A 24109-nucleotide genomic window follows, 5' to 3' on the forward strand; every position below is an offset into this window, starting at 1 on the left:
TAACTGGCAGTTTTTCCTTAGAACATATAATTTGCTCTTCAAGGCTCTATTCTAAATATTTAAATTACATAATCACATTACTAGAGAGTCTCAAGTATTTACTTACAAACATTAATTAAAACCACTCAAATCATATAGCTCCAAATTTTGTTTCAAAATAAGTTCTGTTACAGTAGTACATTTCTTAGTCATTTTGTGGCTTATTGCACTTCCTGAACCAACTACTGATAAACTTCCTCTTTTTCTACAGAAACCATTTCAGTTTGCTAGAGGACCATTTTTAATCTGAATTGAACCACCCCTTTTGCCTTCTTAGCCAAATCACCAAAATGTCCAGCTAGAACAAGAATTTAGCATCCTGCAAAAGAAGTTAACATCTGAGGTAAGAAAATTTTCACACAGGCAATCTCGTCTGATCTTTGCTTTATATAAAATTTATTTTTAAAACTAAAATATCTATAACTTAAACTTAAACTCTGATAGTCTAAAGATGTCTATAATAGGTTTTGTTGCATGGAATTAAAAAAAATAGTGTTGAGCTTGTCTTGGAGTAAAAAATTTTACCTAAGTTTGTATAATCATAATTTTACTTAGGTTTGCTAATCTTAGTTCCATAATTAGAAGAAATTAACTATAGCTATGGCAGATAAAATACAACCAAATCCAAGGGATATGACTGAATTTACAATCCCCAAATACTGACTGTTAAAAATTCTGATTTGCTTTCTATAAAATGTTCCTATACATAACGTAATCCATAGATTTAAATTATTTTTATTTTTTAATCCTCTTTAGTTTCCGTAGTAAGAATGGTCACCTTCGCCTTCAGTTAATTTAAAAAGAAACCAAAGTAGATTCGATGAGGTATTCAATGATCATTATTACATATGCTTTATTTTTATACAAATAGAATTTTACATGTAAGCAAATGATGACATAAAAATATTATCACTCATTTTTAAAGTTAAGGCAAAACTGTTACGAAAAATGTGTGTGTATATATTCATGTCATCTACATATTTATGTCACATATTATCTGAGTCTTTAGTAAACAGTGTAAAATAGATACGGGAAAAAACACCCACAGAATAAACAATGGAAAATTGCTAATATGCATAAAAGATGTCTACTTTGTAAGTAAACTGGGCAATTACAAAGTAAATATCCTCCGAAATAAAAACAGCAAAGAGTTTACAGACTTAAAATATCATAGAATCATAAATTTATAGTGGGCAATATCCTATATCGACAGTTCATAAATACTTATGACTTTCCCTTATAGAAGTCCACTTTGGATTTCTTCTAAGTAAGTATCAACAGAAGTTAGAAAATAAAGATTTTAATCTCCTTTTAGACAGGACTTGTCTATATTTTTTAGATAGGACTTGTCTATATTTTTTAGACAAGACTTCTCAGCCCTAATTTTAGAGCTTAAAAGTACTTGTGTTTTCCAACTAACTTCTATATAATTTTACTTAGGAGGAAATTCTGAATTCTGAATAAACTTGAATTTGTTAAAGATAAATCTGATGCCTTTCAATGTCTAATCTTTAAAAATCACATCAAATATGACAGCTTACAGGCTAACCACTCAAAACTCCCATAATGTTTGTATGGAATCACAGGACTAAAATGGTTTTCTAGTAGTTCTTTTCCTACTGTTTATTTACACAAGACTATCTCCCAAAGTTACTTACATATCTGTTTCCAGAGAGTTCACATCTCTGTTCTTTATAAAGCATTTCTATTTCCTAATTTTACTATGAAAGGCAGTGTGGCATGTATAGTGACATATCACAGTAGGAAAAAGCTCTGGTACAAGATTGATATAATTTCTGCATTAGTGCCACTATTTACAGCTGTGACACTTTGGCAAGTTACCCAACTTCTCTGTTCAGTTTCTTTTCTGTAAGATGAGGATACCACTACCTTGCTCAGTAAAATAGGATAGTGCCTAGCATTTGGTGGGTACTCGGTAAATGGTGGTTATTTATTATTGATAAAAGATGGTCATCAAGTACTTTCTATCATAGTTCAAGGTTAATTTCTCTTTCCATTCTTCCTCAAGATATAGAATTGCTATTCTCTTTCTTTTATGATTTGATAACTTCACTAGTTGGAGATACACTATTACTAAATTTTAATCTATTATATGAGGACTCCTGTTTTACTGTAACTGCCTTTTAAATGCTTAGTTAAAACAGCTTATATTTCTCTTCTTCTTTTAAAAATTTTTAAAATTTTCAGGAAAAACAAAAGACCAAAATCACAGATTTAAACCTCAAAGTGCCAAACTAAAATAATGAGCAAAATACTGCCATACGAAGGTAGACAAATTTGGGATTGCCCCAAATAGTAGACAAAAGGATTTCTAGAAAAATGCCATATAGAATGTGCATAGGTTCTTTAGAATAATTAGCAGGTATGATTCTGGGTAGTGCTGGGGAGAGGAGGGTGCCGAGAATGAGAAGCTTAAGGATATTTAGGGCAGACAGGAGAGCCTGAAATGAAAGATGAGTTTGAGAAGATGGGTGATTCAAGTCCTCCATATTGGGAAGACAATCCTCTGTTGCCTCCCTGCATCGCAAATACAGGAGCAGCATTTTGTGGTTGCTTCTTTCATCTACTTCAATCTTCTCCCCCAACTTCTAATTTTGCCCACGTTAATCTTCTACCCTAACTTCTTACTAATTACATAATCCCCACTTTTTCTTCAGCTTATTAACTTTTCTTTTCAATATCTCCTCTAGTCAACTGACCTCCTCCTTTTCCATATATTTGCTGCTTACTATAATTTTTGCCTTATTTTTCTCTTTTGTGTTATTTTGTATTTCTTCTCATTCCTTTTTCATTTCATCTTATCCCACATCTCCTTTTTACTCCTCTGACCCTGGTTCTACCTTCTATCCCTGTAGAAACAATGTTGATACTTTAGTTACACACAGTTTATATATTTTAAATAACATATGTTAAATAACTTTCTGTACTGGTCATAACCCTGGCCATAACACTGCCTCTAAGCTAGAAAAAAGTCAGTTTCTTCACTATTATGCCCTATATTTATTAAAAAACCCTGTTCCTTCTTTTCTGGACTATTCTGAATTGCTGTAGAATTCTAACACAGATGCTGGCGTACTGATGTAACAGACAGTAGAAGGTAGACAACAAATTAGGGCGTGGGAAAGGGGTAGGACAGGTAATAAATGAATTTGGTTTTAATACTGCCATACAGCTTAAATAATACGTGAAAAATCTCATATACTGAAGGTCCTACGGCCTTCCTATAGACAAAAGAGGCTATGAACCTATCAAAATTGATCTTACATACTAAACTGCATTTATAATTACGTTCCTGTTTGCACTCTTTCCTTCTCTAATGTCTTTTTAAGGTAATTGAAAAGAGGAACCATGTTGTTTTTTAAAAAAATTTTAAGCAAAGTCACAAAAGAAGCAATATTGTTGGCTGAAGATAATTCATGGCCTATATTTTCTGTTGCTTTAGATGGCATTTTTAAAAAACTAAGGTGAAACTCTAAAGAACACCACTTGCTGATGAGGCCTTTCCTTGGGAGGTAGGGTAGGAATCTGTAAGAACAGCAGGTAGGAACTGTATGGATGATAATTATCTAGAGATGATTCAAATCCCCATATTTATGCCAACAGTTTCCAATTTTTTCTCTATTAAACCTTTTGCAAAATGGATAAAATGCAGAATTTAATAACTCAGATCTTGTCTTCTCTGCTCACATTCTGGTAAAAGTATTAATAAACAGTGAAAAGTGAAATGGAAAGGAACCAAGAAGGTTAAATGTTACTAGGCTCCTTTCTTTCATATATGGTACTCTGCTGTAAAAGAATCGAAATATAAAAAGAGGCAGTTTAGAGTAGTAGAAAGAGCATATGCTTTGAAACCAGATGATCCTGGATACAAAGTCCCAGTCTGTCACTAATAGTGATATAACACAGGACAAACTGCAACACATTTGAATCTGTCTCTTTATCTATAAAGCAAGGATTCTTCTATTCTTCTCATAGAGTCCTTTAAAGGTTAAATGAAATAAAGTATGGAAAACACTTGGGACAGTACGGCACACAGTATGTTTCAGATAAGTATTTTTGTTTCTTTCTGCCTTCTTCAAGGTTCTTTATCATCTTGTTTGAGCAAATGAGAATAAAAAGAAAATGTGAAAAGTTGAGTAATAAAAACAATTATTTAAGAGAATAAAGTGTGAGGTATATACATGAAGAATTATTTGAGGAACCATAAAGACAACAAGAACTAGGGGAATTCAGGGAATGGCTGATTTCTGTGGGCTGTAGTCAGTCACAGAGAACTTGGCTTTAAGAAAGGGAAATTTAAGTTGAGGTCTCACAGATGAGGATAGGTTCAGACAGGCAGTCAGAAGGGGGAAGAGGCTGAGTTTGGAAAAAAGAACACACTCTAGGTGGGTGAAAAACAGTGTAATTAAAAGTGTTGGTCTATGAAAGAAATTGTGTGTTTAAGAAGTACATAAGACGGGAAGAGGTACATTTGACTGAGAAGTTTCTGTCAAGAGATGAGTCAGTACTGGTAAACTCAAGTGAGAAAGAAGAAAACAGTTCAGTATTTTTATCTTCACAGCAATGAGGAACCCTCAAGCAAGGGAGAAGTAACCCAATCACATGTGCTTTTAAGAAGATTAATGCATCGGTTATGTGCAAGAGTGTTTAAAGGAGAAATATTTTTAAATTTAGGCTTGAAGTATTAGAGAAAATAAAAAGACTGTACAGGGGAAAAGATTCACGTCTTTTTTCCTACTAAAATAATTTATCATCACTGTGTATCAAGTGGTAGAGGAGTAAGCAATGAAAACTACTCAAATATGCTGAAAATTTATTTGCAAAAGCTGAGGGAGCTCCTCGTCTCTTTTTATTATACCTTGCACAGAACATCAAGTCTCTCTCAGATTGGCCTACGAATCATAGAAAATCTTTAGTTTCTAATCATGTCAACTAGGATCTAACGCCCTGAGATTTTCCTTTCCCTAACGTTAAGAAATAACTAGTTACCACTGTTTAATGATATGCAAAACAAGTATATTACATGCAAAGCTGAACACTGGCTAGTATAACTTCTCACTTTAGAGTTAAGGCAATTGAGAACAGGAGAGATTAAATGACTAGTTCTCATGGGTAGATGGGAAGTTAGGTGGCAGAAATAGAACTGGAACTTAACTCTTCAAGTTTTAGCATCTATTACATACCACAAAAAGTCCTACCTGCCAAACTTATACGTGCCTTCTTTTCCCATGACTATACGTTGTTCCCCATGGTTGGAATATTTTATTTGCTTAATTAATTCTTACAGACCTTTCAAGATTCTGTTCAAGTTTTACTTCTCTGAGAAACCTTCCCTTAAGCCCACCTAGGCTAGATTAGTTCCTCTGTGTATCTCCTGCATACCTTTAGAAGAAAACTCATCAAATTATTATAATTATTCATTACTTGTTTGTTTCTACCACTAGAATATTTTAATTGTTTGGTATCTTCTAAACTTAGAACAGGTCCTGCCACAAAGATGAGGTTTATTAACAAATGAGTGAAAGTAGCAGCAGGACTACTTGACCAACTGGATAGGACTCCCAAATCCTTTAAAAATATGAGATCCTAACATAAAGATATAGTGCTAAACAATGCTGCTGCTACAAAGATTACTAATATAATAGACTGTGCAGAAGAAATGTACAAAGGTAGTACCATTAAAAATAGAGAAGTAGGGAGAGGAGTCAGTTTTGAGATGAAGATGAATTGATTTAAATATGTTGAATTTGCTGACAGTGGGTATACAATATGGAAATGTTCACCAAGAAGTCATATGAATAGGACTAGCATTAAAAAGATCTCGGCTGGATGTACAAGTTTGGGAATTACCGCATAAAGATGAGAGTTGAAATCTTACAGATTCAGGATAAAACGAAGTAGATAAGATGAGGACTGAATATCAACTACCCACATTTAGGAGGCAAGAGATTAACAGAAACTTGTGAGATTAACATGAAGACTATTACAAGAGCTCCTTGAGTAGTAGTGACAGAATAGTCAGTAGTGTCAAATATGGTCAAGAGAGAGAAAAAAAGAGAGTGAAGTATACTTCAAGTCGTAAAGGGAGGAAAAGTAGAGAGAGAGCACATGGAACCAGCATACAGAGCCTATCTATGTATTTGAGAAGTATGAGTGAAATGTAGGACTATAATGTAATGAAGCTAGAGAAGCAGCAGGGCCAAGTACAGATCTTATGAAAGAATTAAGAGAAATCACTGCCTATGAGGTCCAAATGTTATATGATAAGTTAGAGTATATTCAAAAATTATTTATACTAGCCTACAGTTTATCAAGTTTAAATTAGAACTAATAAATACTTATCAAGTACCTACCTACTTTATGCCAGACATCAAATGAGATCTAATTGTCTTCCTTTCTTTCATTATGAAGCCACTGGTAAAGAGGAAAACATTCTGAAATGGGTCCCAAATATTTCATCTTAATTTTGTTTTGTGGACACCTGAACAATATATTTTTCTCAGAGACAGAAGCAATTATAACAGAGCAACAACCACAATCTACTTTATTTGGATCATCAATGCCATATGTCTCAGCTAATTCTCAAAACACGACGGGGAATCCTTTGGGTCAAGCAACACAATTCAACGTTCCTTCTGGACAACCAATACCAACTGCCAAAGTTGCTGTTGGACACCCAACACCAGTTGTCCATGCCTCTTCTGGAAAACCAGCAGCACACACTTCTGCCGGACAACCACTTGCCTATAACACCAGCAGACAACCAACACCAACGGCTGACACCTCCTCCCAGTGGACAGCACCACCCATGTTCACCTCTGGCAGACTACCACCACATCTGCCCATACTTCCTCCAGACAATTGCCACCATCTGCCTATACTTCCACTCAACAACCATCATCTGTTCATACCTCTCCTAGAAAACCAGTAACACCAACTGTTCAAAATCTACCCACACAACTAACACCAGCTATCAAAAGGTCACCTAGGATTACACCAGGATTCAACCTGGAAGCTACCAGTGAAAAAAACACCCTGCATAAAACCAATTCTAATTTATTAGCTACCATATTAATTGGTGTAATTCTGACTTGTATGTTGGTAGCAATAACCATGATTGTACTAGGCAAATGCTTGAGAAAATCAGCTTCAAATGATCAGAATTGGGCAGGTAGGTCTCCATTCGCTGATGGTGAAACTCCTGACATGTGTTTGGATAACATTAGAGAAAATGAAGTGCCCACAAAACGTACATCGATTATCTCACTTATGGCCTGGAAACCAAACAAAAGCGCACTTTTAGCAGATGACTTAGAAATTAAGTTGTTTGAATCAAGTGAAAACATTGTAGAGTCCAACAACCCCAAAACAGAGAAAATAAAAGATCAAGTAAACGGTACATCGGAGGATAGTGTTGGTGGATCAACAATTGGCACTGCTGTTTCTTCTTCAGATGATGCAGATCTGCCTCCACCACCCCCACCCCTCCTTGATTTGGAAGGACAGGAGAGTAACCAATCCGACAAGCCCATAGTGACAACTGTATCTCCTCCTCCAAATGAGTCCACCAATCTCCCACCAGTTCTGGACTGTCTCAATCAAGTCTGTGAAGATTATAACTCTCAGTTCAAAGAGTCATTTCCGCCTCCCACTGACTCACTTAACTTGCCCCTGCCACCAGGAGATTTTATGGAAAATTCAGAAAATTCCAACAGTGAGATCCAATGTCAGGAGTTCTCTATTCTTCCAAACTCTAATCAAGATCTCAACGAATTCCTGCCACCTCCACCTGAAGAACTGTTATAAATATTACAACTTGCTTTTTAGCTGATTTTCTATCCTTCTTAAAGGACTCATCTTCTGTTTTTCTTTATGTGATAAAATATATTAAAAAGCAACTGGTAGTCCATTTTGATTTTTATTCAGGAACTACCTGCAATATGCTCAAAGCCCATGTGCATAGGTGGAAATTATTATTATTTTTAAAATTTATATATAATAGTGATCTATTTACTGTCTATAGTGCCTAACTTTAATGTATAACACATTTAAATATGTGGATAGTATATATCAATAACCATTTCGGAAACAATTGATGTATACTTAATGTCATCCAGTAGATATCTTTTTTCCCCGAAAAGCTGTGTATTAAGTTACTTTGAATAAAATTTTATTTTTTCACTTCAAAGTTTAAGGTAGAGGAATTGAGAAATTAAATATATCAAGTTTTATACAAGTTTTAAATTAATACCTCGAGTATTAAATAAATATTCTAAGTTCACAAGGATGAAATAAATTTTTGAGAACAGAGAAATTTCCTATTAGCTCTCACTGGAAACAGTAAAACAAACATATTAAAATATCAAAATGGGGGGTTAGGTTGGGGACATTTACCCTGAAAAAATATGAGCATGCACTGTATAATGCAGACATTTTCCTGTCTTGTTGTGGGAGCACAAATTTTGGAACTAGCTTCTTTAAAAAGTTTCTTCTTTATATTCCTTAAGAATCCAAACAAAACGAGATCTTACAAAGTGAAAAAAATACATGTATGGCTTAATTCCCAATTTGGATGATTTTTCCAGGAAAAACAGAATGTATCAAAATACAGAAGGCTCTCAATCTTCACTAAACTCACACTTTCTGACGTTGTACATTTAAACTTAAACTACATTCCTTATGCAGAATTTCATCTTTTCTCCATTACCTGACAAGTGATAAATCTGAGTTATCAGAGTAGAGATGGGTCCAGTCTTTGTCAAAGTCAAGGTGGAGTGTGTTCAGCCACCTGCGCTTATGGAGATGTCAGTCTGTGCCTGCAGAAGTACTTCTTTGCCCAACAAGCACATATTTTTCCTCCTACCCCTACCATAACTCCTGGGGGAAACAGTCACAGAGAATGAAGTGTGGTGGCGTAATGCTGGAGAATCTCACAGTTCTGGGATTTTTCAGAACAAAATATGGTATTTATTTGTAGCATGGTGTTTAAGAAACAAAGTTTCATCTTTAATAAAATCCAGCAGGCATTTGGACACTGAAATTTTATATACAATGTTTCTCTTTAAATCTTTTAAGCCATCCCTTCCTGACCATTAAAACTTATTATCTGCAGAAATATTTCCTTGAGTCACTTATTCTTCCTGAATAAGCATGATGTTTATTGTCATATTACATTGTTCTCTTCTGTCTTCCACATTAGTTTCTTTCAAGTGTTTTCCAAACTTTGAACTTTCACCTGGCAGCAATCAGGAGTTTAAGAATTTACTATTCTTTTGAATTTTAAGTATTCTAGTTAGTATAAATAAGACATTTTATATTTGGTCAAGACTTTAATGTGCCTTAAATCACCATAACCTTTCTCATAGTATATATAAAATCGTTACGTAACAGGCTCTTTCCATACCTTTGGTCTTCTTTTTCATCACCTTCTTTCCTGACCTCTTAAAAGATGTAATTGGGGAATTTAAGAAAGTACCAAGTCTCTTAACTAAATCAAGAACTGATAACCTGGTTATAATCTTGTCTGATTTCGTCATACACTACAGGCAGCCTTTTCTCCTTTTGTTCTTTGTAAAACAAAAGAACAGACTACTGTCAGCAGCTGGTTTCTTTCTTTCTTTCTTTTTTTTTTTTAAAGAACTTCTCTGCCAAAGGAAAAATAATTCCCATTTACTGCATGCAATTTTTCCCTACTGAGGTCAGTGGAAGTTGAGCAGCCAAACAGTAGCAATTCTTGGTTAATCAGAAGAAAGAGATGGAAGCTAATAAAAGAAACACGGGAAGGAAAAAATGTTGCAACAAAGAAAAACCTACAGAAAAGACTGAAGAACCAGGATTGAGAAGAGAAAGTTTATTTCACGGATATGGGAAAGGACAAGGCACAGGGAAACTACATACCACATATCAGTGGAGCTCTTAACAGATCAGCATTAACCAGATGACCATCTAGTTCAATTTCTTTTATCTGTTAACTGCTGAGAATACAGGCCCAGAGAGAGTAAGTGACTTGCTTAGAGGTAATATAAAGCTGAGTTTGTTCCCTGACTCTTAATTAAGCACTCTTTTCACTAATATAAGACCAAAGAGCACCTACCTTCATGCAATACACATATATTCACACATGTATTCCATTTGGTGCTGGTGGTAGGAGCACAATGAATTAGATGAGGGTGACCTGTGATTGTTGCTGTTACCTAGTTCTGACCAAAAAGTAAAGCAGCAAAATATTTGGGCACCTATAATGAAATACTGTCATATTAGTACCTGATTAGAAAAACAGATCGATAGAACAGATGGAAAATCTAATACAGACTCAAGTCTCAATCGATGGGAAAAAGTATTGAGATAACTGGATATATAATTAGAAAAAAATAAAATTGGATCTGTACTTCATACTACATTGGAATAAACACTAAAGAGACCAGCGATCTAAATATAAAACATAAAATTATACTAGTAACAGAAGAAAATATGAGTGAATTCCTTTATAATCTGGAAATGGGAAAACCATTCCTAGCTGAAACTCAAAATACAGAACCAATAAAAAGAAAAGAAAAATCCAATTATAAAGAACTTTTAAATGGCAAAAAAGCAAAACAGAACAAAATATAAACCCACCATAATAAATCAAAAGAAAACGACAAACTGGAAAAAAAATGTGCACTTAAGTCAATGGCTCTCTCTAAAATGAAAAAAAAAAAAAAAAGAAAAAACAAAAAAACCCCTCTAAATACAAGGGGAGACAGGAAAAGACAAAACATATTTTAAAAAAAAAAAAAAAATGTGCAAAACAAAAAACAGTCACAGAAGAAAAAAATCTAAATAGTACTTAAAAACACATATAAAGATATACAACCTTCCTCATAATAAGAGATGCATTTAAATTTACACTAAGATACTATTACCTTTATTGATACAAATCTAAAAGTTCAACAACAAAATCTAAAGTGAGGCTCTATAGAACTAGACACTCTGACACATTGCTGGTGGGACTGCAAAATAGTACAGTCTATAGAGAAAAATGTGGTAATATCCAGAAAAATTCCAAATGCATTTACCCTTTTACAGAGCATTTCTGCTTCTAGAAATCTTTTTTTCAAAGATTTACTGGACAAAATATAAAATTACTTAGGTGAAAGGGATATTCATTGTGGCATTATTTGTAACAGCAAAAGTCTGGAAACAACCCAGATGCCCACCAATTGGGAACTATTTGAGTAAACCATGGTACATTCCCAAAGGGAGTACTATGCATCATAAAATGAATAAGAAAAATCCTTATATAATGATATAAAGGGATCTTCCAGATATATTACTAAGAAAAAAAGAACAAGATGTGTAACAGTGTATCTAGTATGAAATCTTTATGTAAAGGAGATAACATATAATATATACATATTTTTGTATGTTTGCAAAAGGAAATATTACTCAGATACTACCAAAAGCTAATAAAAATAGTCACCAACAGGAGGAAGAAGAGAATACGGTAGAAGGGACAGAGAAGCAAGATTTCTCTGAATATATCTTGTTATATAGTTTTGACATAAGCAATCCCTAAAAATTGATAATCTACTGAAACAAATGAACCTAACTTTATGTAAAGTTGGTGATACAAAAATATAGAGAAAACAACTACTTCAAGTTGCATTAGAACACAGAACTGATTATATATCCTTAGTGAAATACAAGAACAAATAGAACTGCAAAGAAATCAAACTTTATTCAGTAGTTTGTAATCTAATTGTAGCAAGACTGGTATTATTTTCAAACTACTGTGGGATGATACAAATAAGCAATTATGTTAATGCTATTAGGAACCACTTATAAGAAATATGGGGCATAGAGGAACAAATTAAATCTTCACAAGGAAGCAAACAGATAAATCCAGATGAGGGACATTCTAGAGAACAAGTGACTGAGTTTTGGCAACAAGCCAGTGGCATGGAGAGAAAACGAGTGGGGAGGTGGGAGACGGGACTGGTCCACTTGGATTCTGACCTGATAATTTCTATCTTGTCAGTTCTTCCATGCTTTTAAAATACCTTATTCAGTACTCTTAGCTGTTTTCAGCAAGAAATTCAGTCTGAATAGCCAACTATATTACCAAAAGTAGAAAATGTAACACTTTTAGTTTCAAATAAGCACAATAAATGTTATCAACTAAAAAGCAAAGACAAACTGACACTGGGTTTCCAAACTTCTGTTTAACATAGAACAGTTGTTCCCTGGCACGTAATTTGTTATACCTTTCACAACACTGAGGTAATATATTCTAGAACAGTGTGTTTCACAAAAGGATATGTAAATAAATGAATTTACTACTTAGTCTAAAATATAATAGTTGCCTAAACAGCTGTAATTCCTAAGTTGGTAGATTTATCTAAAATGTAATGTGTCTAAATAATATTTAAAATATGTTGTAATGAACAAGCATATAAAAATTATTTTTTGGAGTAACTAATGTACAATTATGTTTCATGGTAATTTCTAAAAGCATAGGACAGTTTGTTACAATTCAAACATATTAAAATAGTCCACCTTTCCAAGAATTTCATAATAATCTCTGAATAAGAAGAAGGAATTTGGTATGTCCCCAAACTTAGAAATGAGAAACATTGCCTCTACTACTACATTGGAATTTTCTATTATATGTAGCAGAATCTAATCTCGATACAGCCTAAATCCAAATTCATTTGAATTCATTAATTAATGAAATAACATGTTCTTTTTTTTAAACAAAAGTTCTGGTAAGCATAATGGAACTGGATAACTACTTCCACACTGATGTTATGAGAGTTCCTAAAATTTAAGTGTTCAGTAAATTGACTGTCAGTCACAACCCTTTAAATATAACAGCATATACTCCAGCTGAAATAGAAGAAATCTAAATTTCAAAACAATCATTCCCTATTTCCACAACAATATTGCTGAATATAGTATTTTTAAAACATTACTTTAAGCACTGAGATTGATGACTGGTTTCTGAAATCCGTAGAATCTTATTAAGAATCCAAGGCTGAACACCCTCAAAGTAAAGTGGGTATAAAGTATCTAATCAATAATAAATTTTTAACACTGCAGACTTTTAAAATGTAGATACTTTTTGAGGAACATTAATTTTATACATTAATTTTAAACCAAACTTTTTCCTTTTACATTATTTCATGCAATTTTAAAAGTATAAGTTGTTATCTCAGAAGATAAAGTGTGAAGCATTATTTAGAAATTATCTGAAATTAATGCTATTATTTTTAAAACATAAAATCAAATAAGTGGTCAATCATATAGTATCAAAGATGTCTCTGGAGAAAATAACACTCATACCCACTTATCAAACAAAGTTTAATGAAGAAAAAAAATTCTTAACTCAAAAGTCATAAAATAAAATGTTTATTTTACCACATGAACTGATAATTAAATGCACAGGCTGCTCATTTAAAAATGTAGCCTCGCTTGTGTGTAGCCTGGGTCAAATGATTCTTTATGTCAGATAAAGACAGAAATAATCATATTTAAGTACCTCTGTACTTCCCCAAAAGGAAGATGAACATTTAAGTGGTTGATAAATTTGAAAAGCTGATTATGCCTAACAGTCACTATGTTGGGGGAGTATATAAAAAATCAAACAGATTGCATTATGTTACTTTAAAAAGTAACATGACAACTGTACTATTTTAGAAAAGAACATAAAAGGGCAGGAGTTAAAAATAATTAAACTAATATCTTAGAAAACCATTCACGAGGAAGGTCACATTCATTTTCAACATTTTTCAACATGTAAAAAACAATGAAGAGTAGAGGCATTAAAAAGAATCACAAATTTTTTATGAGACAAATATTAAAATGTGGAACCTAAGCTGAGACAAATATACGGAAATGAATAAGGGCCAGGTCTAATGTGCATGAGGCATTTCGTTCTATAGCAATTCTGAGATATATGAGTATGCTTAATACTGTAAATTAAAGAAAAAATTTTCGTCTATTTTGTTGCGTGTGCACCTCTTGCAATAAATTTGAGTCAGCACCAATGACAGCTCTGCAGTCCTCCTATGTGGTACTGATCAGGTGGTTGCAGAGCTTCAGCTCACAGCAACACAATGCAGCTGAGCAGGCAAGCACAGCCCACAGCCAGAAGCAGTTCCTCTTCTCCAGAACAAGGCGACCTTTAAGCTTAAGTTTCCCCGGAGAAAATGAGATGCTGATGCTGAAGACAACACTATGGTAAGCTGTTATTTAAATCAGTAAAAGATCGACTTCGGAATTTTTTTTTTCTTTAAGAAAAAGTCAACGTTAGGATTGAATATATATTCAATAGCAAGTGCATGCACCAGAAATTTGCTGCAGTGTCAGTGGAAGAATTTCTTTTCAATATTCATTCACTTTGTAAATATACACACAGTTTTCTTTTAGAATCAGCACTGAAATAATGCTGGAAAAGAATCACTTTACAAAATGTGAGGTTTGAAGGTATGGTATTGGTTTAGATTTTCCAAGTGCCTTGAAAATCTTTTGCAAGAATATGTTTATCTTAAAAAGACAAAGATAAATTTCAAAGTATTGGTTTAATATCTAAATAAAATCTTACCTACACACACACATTGAATATTACACATTACTGCAGAGATTAAAAAAAAAAAAAGACACGACAGCCATTTTTTCCCATCTGAGTAAAAAGGATATTATCAAAAATAAAAATAGCTGAAGATTCCATTTTATAAGATGCCATTTTATAATATTAAGGCTCTGGAGAGATAAATAAAGACTATGTAAAAAAGGGGGAGAAAATAAGGGAGAAAATGCAGGAGAGAGTAGGGGGAGAGAGTCTCTCTCTACCACATAGCCCCAGTTGAAGGATTAAGCATTTGGACTATAAATGAAGGGGAGCTTTGTTAGTTTAATCACTGGAACAATTATAAAAGGACTCAACAACAACGAGGTTTATTGAAAATTTTGCCTAATGCTAACTGACCCATGCAGATGCCTAATTGTATTTGCATATTAAAAGAAGGGTGTATCTGTTTGTTTCCAGGCTCTGATGGAATATCAGATATTGAAAATGTCTCCCAGCCTGTTCATCCTTCTGTTTCTCACACCTGGTATTTTATGCATTTGTCCTCTCCAATGTATATGCACAGAAAGGCACAGGCATGTGGACTGTTCAGGCAGAAACTTGACTACATTACCATCCGGACTGCAAGAAAATATTATCCATTTAAATCTGTCTTATAACCAGTTTACTGATCTGCATAACCAGTTAACGCAATACACCAATCTGAGGACCCTGGACATTTCAAACAACAGGCTTGAAAGCCTCCCTGCTCAGTTACCTCGGTCTCTCTGGAATATGTCTGCTGCTAACAACAACATTAAACTGCTTGACAAATCTGATACTGCTTATCAGTGGAACCTTAAATATCTGGATGTTTCTAAGAATATGCTGGAAAAGGTTGTCCTCATTAAAAATACACTAAGAAGTCTTGAGGTTCTCAATCTGAGTAGTAACAAACTTTGGACAGTTCCAACCAACATGCCCTCCAAACTACATATTGTGGACCTCTCTAACAATTCCTTGACACAAATCCTTCCAGGAACATTAATAAACCTGACAAATCTCACACATCTTTATCTGCACAATAATAAATTCACACTCATTCCAGATCAAGCTTTTGACCAACTCTTTCAGTTGCAAGAGATAACCCTTTACAATAACAGGTGGTCATGTGACCACGAACAAAACATTACTTATTTATTGAAGTGGATGATGCAAACAAAAGCCCATGTGATAGGGACTCCCTGTTCTAGCCAAATATCATCTTTGAAGGAACATAACATGTACCCCACACCTTCTGGATTTACCTCGAGCTTGTTCACTGTAAGTGGGATGCAGACAGTGGACACCATTAATTCTCTGAGTATGGTAACTCAATCCAGAGTGACCAAAATACCCAAACAATATCGAACAAAGGATACAACGTTTGGTGCCACTGTAAGCAAAGACATCACCTTTACCAGCACTGACAAGACTTTTGTGCCCTATCCAGAAGATACATCCACAGAAATAATCAATTCACGTGAAGCGGCAGCTGCAACTCTAACTATTCATCTCCAAGATAGAATGGTTACAAACACAAGCCTCACTAGCTCAACGAAATCATCCCCAACACCCATGACCCTAAGTATTACCAGTGGTATGCCAAATAATTTCTCTGAAATGCCTCAACAAAGCACAACCCTTAACTTACGGAGAGAAGAGACCACCACAAGTGTAAAGACTCGCTTACCTTCTATGGCAAGTGCTTGGAAAGCAAATGCTTCGTTTCTCTTAATGCTCAATGCTGTGGTCATGCTGGCCATCTGAGGGTCTGCATTTTCTGAAACTAATGAAAGAACTCCTCCCTGATGTATAGTTGGGAATAAGCCCCTATCTAACCAGTGATTCAAGCTATATTAAGTATTCAAGAAAGCCAGTCTTACCTTTCTGACTCCGATGTAAATGAAATAACTTGTCTTAAATAAAAGAAGTGCACAATGTCTTGGTACTTGCTGCTATTTGACTGTCTTAAGTAAAACTAATTTCTTTTTTTTAAACAATGAAATGTTTTCTTTTTAAGGCTTCAATTTATTGCACAAAATATAAAGCATCTTAACTTTAATATGTATTTTATGTATATTTACACTGTCAAACATCTGGGAAAAAAATAAAAGGTCTATGCTCATAACTGTGTCACGTGGGTTTCTAGTCATATCAACTTAATCTACTTAGTAGAATCGAAATGACCCAACCATTTTTGCTTAGGGTACCTTGGTGGTTAAGTCCTTATGGTAAATGAAATGTTGGAGGTATCCAAGGATTTTGCCACTAAAATAAAACAGTGGTTGCCACCCCGTGAATGGTTATGCCACATCATTATTTTACACACAAGCCATAATTGTTTTAAATCTAAATGATGTCCTGCTTCTGAGGAACTCTTGGCTACTTTACAGATTATATAATGGACAAAAGCTTTTCAAAAAGCTAGAAGACACCAGGCTTTGCATTTTAATAAGGAAAGTTTAATGTTTTGTTTTTTGCATTTAAGAAAAGTATTAAAAACACAATAAAAAGCTTCGGGGTAAAGCTATGTAAAAGAACAGTTTTAGTGCATATTAAACAAACCATTTATTGATGGAAAATTTAAATATTTACAAAATTAAAAGCCTTGCATGTGTAGGAAAGGAAAACTTGTCTTTTACACATCAGAAATTAGAATCCGACTTACCTAAATTAAAAATAAGACTAGTTTCAGGATAAAATCATAGTGGTCTAACATACACGGGCAGTAATGAGGGAGGGAGGGATAGAGAGGAAAATGAAAGAAGAGAAAAAGGATGAGATTCATTTGGTGCTACAACCAGGTGATGAAACCTAATAAAAGAGACAACAGGACTAGGTCTGGGCATGAGGCAAATCTTGACACTCCTAATTAAACTGCACTTGGACTCCAACTAGAAAAAAATCAAAAATTTTCTACAAACATAAAAGTAAGCCACCTTTGAATTAGAGACAAACATAAATAACATCCAAGAGTCAGAAAAAGAAGCCATGAAACAAGGCTAGATTAAAATGCAAGACAGCATATTTGAAATGGGTGAGCCACAAATGAGATGTTTAATATGTGAGACATAAGGAATAATCTATTTCAAGCATTCCTAGAGTTGGGAAAAGAGTAGAGAAAAACTTTTTATGTTCCTTCCTAAGAAATTTTAAAATTAAGATAGACTTTCTAGGTTTGGGAACATTTCTATTCAGAAAGAAATAAACAACCTTCTAATGCGCTGTTTTTTTTTGTTTTGTTTTGTTTTGTTTTTTTCTCTTTTAAGCACCAGACTTATGGAAAAATTACTGTTAAGCTCCAATAAAGCAATTTCTCTCCTGTGCTGATGAGTACAGTGGCTCTTGAACATTTTTCTGCCCCAGCAAACCTAATTGGCTCACCGTGTCAGGGAATTTCACCACGAAGAAAAGGGGTTATTTGAAATAATCCCCTAAATGGGCAAACTGTTCCCACTTCCTCCCAATCACTGACCTAGAATCTTCACCATCGATGATAGAGACTAACTGCTTAGATATTTTCTACTCTACCACACACTTGCATCTTGTTTTACAAAATACAAAAACTGAGTTTCACAGAAAGCGGGTTTCTAAGAGGTAATGTCTTCCACTCTGAGGGTTATCAAAAATTCAATGTTTTAGAAATCCTATGGGGAAAAGTGACAAGAAAGTGAAATTATGGATTAAGGCATTAATTGGCAGTAGCTACAGATTATGCCAATCTTACTGACATATGTGCAAAATGCAGATGAGAAACAGTAAATTTACAAATTCAGTACATGTCAACTACATAGACTCTAAGTCCTTAGAAACAAGTATTATCTAGTCTTAAAGTAATTAGAAAATACTACCTTCTAAGGAAATTGTATTCTTAGCATTATTAATGGAGGAGGGCTCATTATTTGCCACTAAGACAAGAGCTACTGTATTACTGAGCTCCATAAGCATTTCAAAATGTATTAGTCTTCAGCATCTATCTCTCAAATTCATACGATACAAATACATACATACATCCCTAAGAGTTCTATTTTACAGGTAACTTTTGTTTCTCACCAGTCAAGAAGATCCAAATATGAGCAAAAACATAATGCAAATGCAATTAGGGATAAAGCAATAGTGGAGAGTGTGTGCGCTGGTGTCAAAGGTTCTATGCCTAAATCTTGCCTCCGCCACTTCTTAGCTATACAAGCCTGGACAAGTTACCCCTGCTCTAGTTCCACTTTCCTCAACCATAAAACGGGCTAAAAAGACTTTTCCTAGTGCTTTTATTCAGAGGATTAAATGGAATAATTCGCATGAAGCCTTATCAACGGTGTCTTGGCCCCCACATTCTATATGCGGCATTGCTGCTGCCGCTGTTGTCAGGATCACTATTTATTACACGTGTATGTCTAGGCCCAGTGCTTTGAGAATACCCATATATGAAAACACCCAAGCTCCATCTATACCCTTAGGGTAAGAGAATGAAAGAATGTATTTGCTTCAGTCCTGCTCTTCCACCCTCTAGAATTCAGGTTCAGATATTAGTGAAATAGGGATCCAGAAGAAAGTCAGAAAAACATTCACTTATCATGGCAGAAAGATGTCTTCTATGGCTAACTTAAAAGATCACAAATATGTGCTATTCAATAATCTTCCATAAAAATTCTCCGAAGCAATAAGAAATTCCTTTAACTGACACCAAAACTATCAGACGAAAGTCAACCTATAATCTTTTATTAATAGTATTCCTTCTGAAGTACATTTTAAGAACTAGATAAGGAATGATACCATATATTGCAAACATTATCTTAAAAGCGAAAAGTTAAAGTCTATTAAAGTCAGAATCAAACAATGATGCTCATTACCATCAATCTTTTTAAAATCTGGGAAATTCTGGAACAAAAAAACCCAGAAACAATAGGAAAATAAGAAACAAAATAATTATTATTAACAGGTGAAATAACTGTGTATCTAAAGGCTTCCTTGGGAATGCCTTCAGAAGAATAACTTTAAATAAATAAAATAAATATGGAAACATTATGGTTTTTCTCATATGTTGGCAAAAAATAATAGAAAATCACAGAAAAAAGATACCATTCATAACAAAAATAATAAGCCAAAATATACAATGCCAAGAAATAACATTCATATGAAATGTGTAGGACCCAATGTGGAAAAGCTAAAACACAATGAGAGGTATAAACCAAGACTTGATAGAAATGATAAACAAAGGTCTCTCCATTCATTATTCTTTCACCCAATATTTATTTAGGTACCAAGGCTAAGTACAGGAGATAAACTTTGATTGATATTTTCAGTATAATTCAAGGATTAAGCCAACTCTAACAAACATTCTAATCAGATTATTTTTGGAACATGGCATAAAACACTCAATTTCATCTGGAAACATAAACTGGTAAGAACAGGAAAAAAGGAAGAAATAGTAGAGGTACTTTTTTCTTGGGAGGAAAACAAGACAGAATGGTAGTGGCATAAAAAAATAGAAAGGAAGATAACCAAATATAGAAATGGTAGCACAATTAGAGCATAGTACACATAAGAATTCTTTGTAACTCTATTTCCTCACAGGGTTGTTGTGAGGAAAACTAAGATAAGATAGAAAATGCTTAGTGCTACAAAATAGTGCTTACCTCATAGTAAGTTCTCAAACATTAACGTTAGCAAGAAAAAAGATCACAAATCAAAAAGGAAGGGAAAGATTCAATAACAATACTGAGAAAATTGGAAAACAGTTGCATTTAACACTCACATCATGTGCTACGCCTACAGAGCAAACCAAAAAAGATAACGTGAAAAAAGAAAGTCTTAAACCCAACAGAAGGATTTGAAAATATTTATACATTTTTGGGTGGAAGGTTTTTTTTTTAATGAGAAAAAGAAAAAACACACAAAGAAATCATCAATACATTTGTCTATACAAAACTCTCAAATTTCTTTATGCTGAAATGAGCCTTACAAAAATACTCAAAGAGCATACCATAAAGGAGATTGTTAATCAAAGCTCACAAAAATAAGAAAACACTTAGATTCCCAATGGATAAGTGGGCGAAAGACACAAACAGAATGTTAAAAAGACAGGAAGCATGGTGATTGATAATTATCAATGGGAATATGGTCAACCACGTGACAACTGAGAAATAAAATGTGATGCCATTCTCATTAAATCAGCAAGCAATTTTTTAAAAATTAATAAAAATCAGTGCTGGGGAAGGTAGCCACATTTACATACTAGTAACTCTTTTGGACAGCACCTGGCAACTGTGATGAGAAAACAGCTATTCTGAGTTGCTCTTAGGCATTTCATAGTATGACAACCCTGTATATACACAATCTGGATATTTAAATAAGGACCCAAATTTAGGATTCCCACCACAAGCTCCCACTTTGCTTTTCCTGGGATACCTTTTAAAATGAACACTTAGAGTTGAGTCTGCAACCAACCACCTTATAATAGGTGCTTGCTCCTCCATTCACTCGTGACCTGGGACAGCCAACTGTCCTACCCTCGGCGCACTTCTGGGATTTGTAAGTAATAAATCTTGTGACTTTATATTTTCTTTGTGTGAGTGTACTGAAACTGGGCCTTCAATAAAAAAGATCCCAGGTTTCCCAAAGTGGGAACTGGGATGCTGAGGGAGTTACCTGATGACCTTGTGTGGGTGGCTGCTGACTCCTCATTCAGCAGGTTATAATCTGCATACTCTTAATTAATTACATCAGCTATGGTGGAGAGGGGCAACACAGCAATGATTGAAAACCTAAAATATTTGAACTTTTAATGTAGTAAATTCTAGGTAAATCACAGCATTCTTTCTAACAGCAAGGAAAATGGAAACAATGCTAAATATCTATCATTGGGAAATTGGTTAAATAAATGATCCACTGACAAGAACATCGTGTCCAATAAAAATATTAAAGCTGGAAATGTGGAAAATGCAAATATTAGAAAGAAAAGCACAAATTATAGGATATAGGCATACATATTATAGATCTATAAAAAAAGAGAAATACACCAAAATGTTAATACTGTATGGCAAGTATGTTTTACTACCTGCTTTGTCCTTGAAAAATGGAAGAGATCTAAGAAACTGCTGTTCTACTGGAACAACAGTCCAAGGGATTTAGGTTGAGTAGGAAAACAAGAAAATGAGATGTAAAATGAACTATGAACAGATAGGGGTAGTCAAGAAACTAGAGGGTCAAAGGAAATCATCAACAAAACGAAAAGACATCCAACTGAATGGAAGAAGACATTTGCCGATATATATATATCTGACAAGAAGTTAGTATCCAAAATTTATAAAGAACTCATACAACTACAACAAAAAACCCCACAAAAAATCCAATTAAAAAATAGGCTGAAGACCTGAATAGGTATTTCTCCAAAGAGGACATACAGATGGCCAAAAGACACATGAAAAGATGCTCATGGTCACTAATCATCAGAGAAATGCAAATTAAAACCATAATGATATATCATCTCGCACCTATTAGATTGGTTATCATCAATAAATCAAAAAAAGAAAAAACAACAACAAATGTTGGAGAGAATGTGGAGAAAATGTAACTCTCATACACTGGTGGTGGGGTTGCAAACTGGTACAGCCACTATGGAAAACTGTATGGAGGTTCCTCAAAAAATCAAAAATAGAACTACCTTTTGACTAAGCAATTGCACTTCTGGTATTTATCCAAAGAAAACCAAAACACTAGTTCGTAAAGATCTATGCACCCCTATGTTCACGGCAGTATTATTCACAATAGCCAAGATATGGAAGTAACCTAAGTGCCCATCAATAGACGACTGGATAAAGAAATTATGGTACATATATATAATGGACTATTACTCGGCCATTCAAAAACTGAAATCTTACCATTTGCAACATGGATGGATCTAGAGGGTATTACGCTGAGTGAAATAAGTCAGACAAAGAAAGATAAATACCATATGATTTCACTTATATGTGAAACCTAAGGAACAAAATAAATGAACAAACTAAACAAAAAGACTCACAGAAAACAAACTGGTGATTGCCAGAGAGGAAGGGAGCTGGAGGGCTAGGTGAAAAAGGTGAAGGTATGAAGAAGTACAAATCTAAAATAATTTTAAAAATTAAAAAAAAGAAACCAGAGGGTCTCATGAAGTAAAAATCAGAGATAGAATAGCACTATCAGAATTCTTGGAAGCACATCTATATTGTATTAGCTTACTTTAGCTTTACATGCCAATTGCTCTCAGAATTGTTCCCCAACAAATCTAACTAAACAAACTCTTTTCTCTCCCTTAAAAGCAAAACAATGCCCTCCCCAAAACGACGACAACAACAACAACAACAACAACAACAAACTTTCAATAATTTCCCATGTCTCAGAATAAAACTTAAACTCTTAATATGGTTTACTCTATGATCAGGCCTTGCTTCTCTTTACAGTATCGCCTTAAAATTTTCATGCTCCCTCATACTATTTAGTTCAAACAAAACGCCTTTCTGTCCCTCTAATTCACCATGCTCTCTCTTGCCACCAGTCTTTCAAAGATGCTGCATATCTACTCTTCTTCCTCTTGTTCCCCTGGCAAACCCTTATTCATCCTTTCAATTTCAGTTTAGATATCACTTTCTCCTAGAAGTTTAGTTTTTTTGACCATATTGATCTGAATTTAAAAATAAAAGAATTAACACAGATCAAAGATGTGATTGGTGAGCTAACAATGATCTACCTAAGACAGGTTGAGTCAAACCTCCAAGTTTTATTCTAGAGTCTAAGTTTCTTCCATTAGGTCAGTCATAACTTCACAGTCCAGAGAAAAAAGAGATCACAGAAAAGGAGGAACGAGGATTTGGCTAGGCTGGTATTTGTTAATAAGGAATTAGTTGTGGGCAGTGGGCAGTTACCTTTGGAACAATTCCAGAGAAAGGTCAATTCTGATACCTGTGAATAATTTAGTACAAGCAGATTGCTCAACAGAAATTAGTCAGGGAAATAAAACAAATGCCATCTCAAGGTGTTAATAATGTGTTAAACAGATTAGTTTGCTTCACACTTTGAAAAACTGTGGTACAAAGTGAGATTTTTAAGAAGCTCAACTTTTAAGAAATGCCATTTTGGTTTCACAGCCCCAACTGTTTAGCATGTTTAGGAACCAGTTGAGATACTTGTGCGCGTGCGTGTGCACTCGCTCATGTACTCTCTCTCTCTCTCTCTATATATATATTTCCATTTATCTTTTCCATAAATTGTGGCCTGACAGTCTGAATTTGTTGGGAATTACTGATGAGATCAAAGCACAGAAATTAAACATACACAAACACATTAATAAACACAGCAAAACTGTATAGTTTTTTTGATCAAAATAATTCTAAGTACATTTAAAGTACACTGAGGTTAAACAGAGCATGAAATAAGGTTTTGTCATCTATTACCTGTGTTATCTTGTGCAAGTGATTAGAGATGTCC

The 24109-nt window shown here is 34.2% G+C and overlaps 3 protein-coding genes across 10 annotated transcripts in view; 2 read left to right on the forward strand and 1 right to left on the reverse strand.

Moving 5' to 3' along the window:
- The window catches only part of NF1 (neurofibromin 1), a 209570-nt gene that overhangs the window by 49210 nt on the left and 136251 nt on the right, over positions 1–24109 (reverse strand). The gene's annotated exons all lie outside the window — the stretch shown is intronic.
- Positions 89–10714, forward strand: EVI2B (ecotropic viral integration site 2B). The gene is given in 3 exon segments (XM_039886055.1): positions 89–382; positions 6472–6893; positions 6896–10714. Coding segments are annotated over 2 exon segments (1365 nt in total). The 5' UTR covers positions 89–382; positions 6472–6499; the 3' UTR covers positions 7867–10714.
- OMG (oligodendrocyte myelin glycoprotein) lies at positions 10851–17626 on the forward strand. The gene is made up of 2 exons (XM_039886056.1): positions 10851–14280; positions 15089–17626. Exons 1-2 carry the CDS (start codon positions 14278–14280, stop codon positions 16415–16417), a joined length of 1332 nt encoding a protein of 443 aa, XP_039741990.1. The 5' UTR covers positions 10851–14277; the 3' UTR covers positions 16418–17626.

This window comes from Pteropus medius, unplaced genomic scaffold (genome assembly GCF_902729225.1).
Source record: "Pteropus medius unplaced genomic scaffold, Ma_sr-lr_union100, whole genome shotgun sequence".
Classification (NCBI taxonomy): domain Eukaryota; kingdom Metazoa; phylum Chordata; class Mammalia; order Chiroptera; family Pteropodidae; genus Pteropus; species Pteropus medius.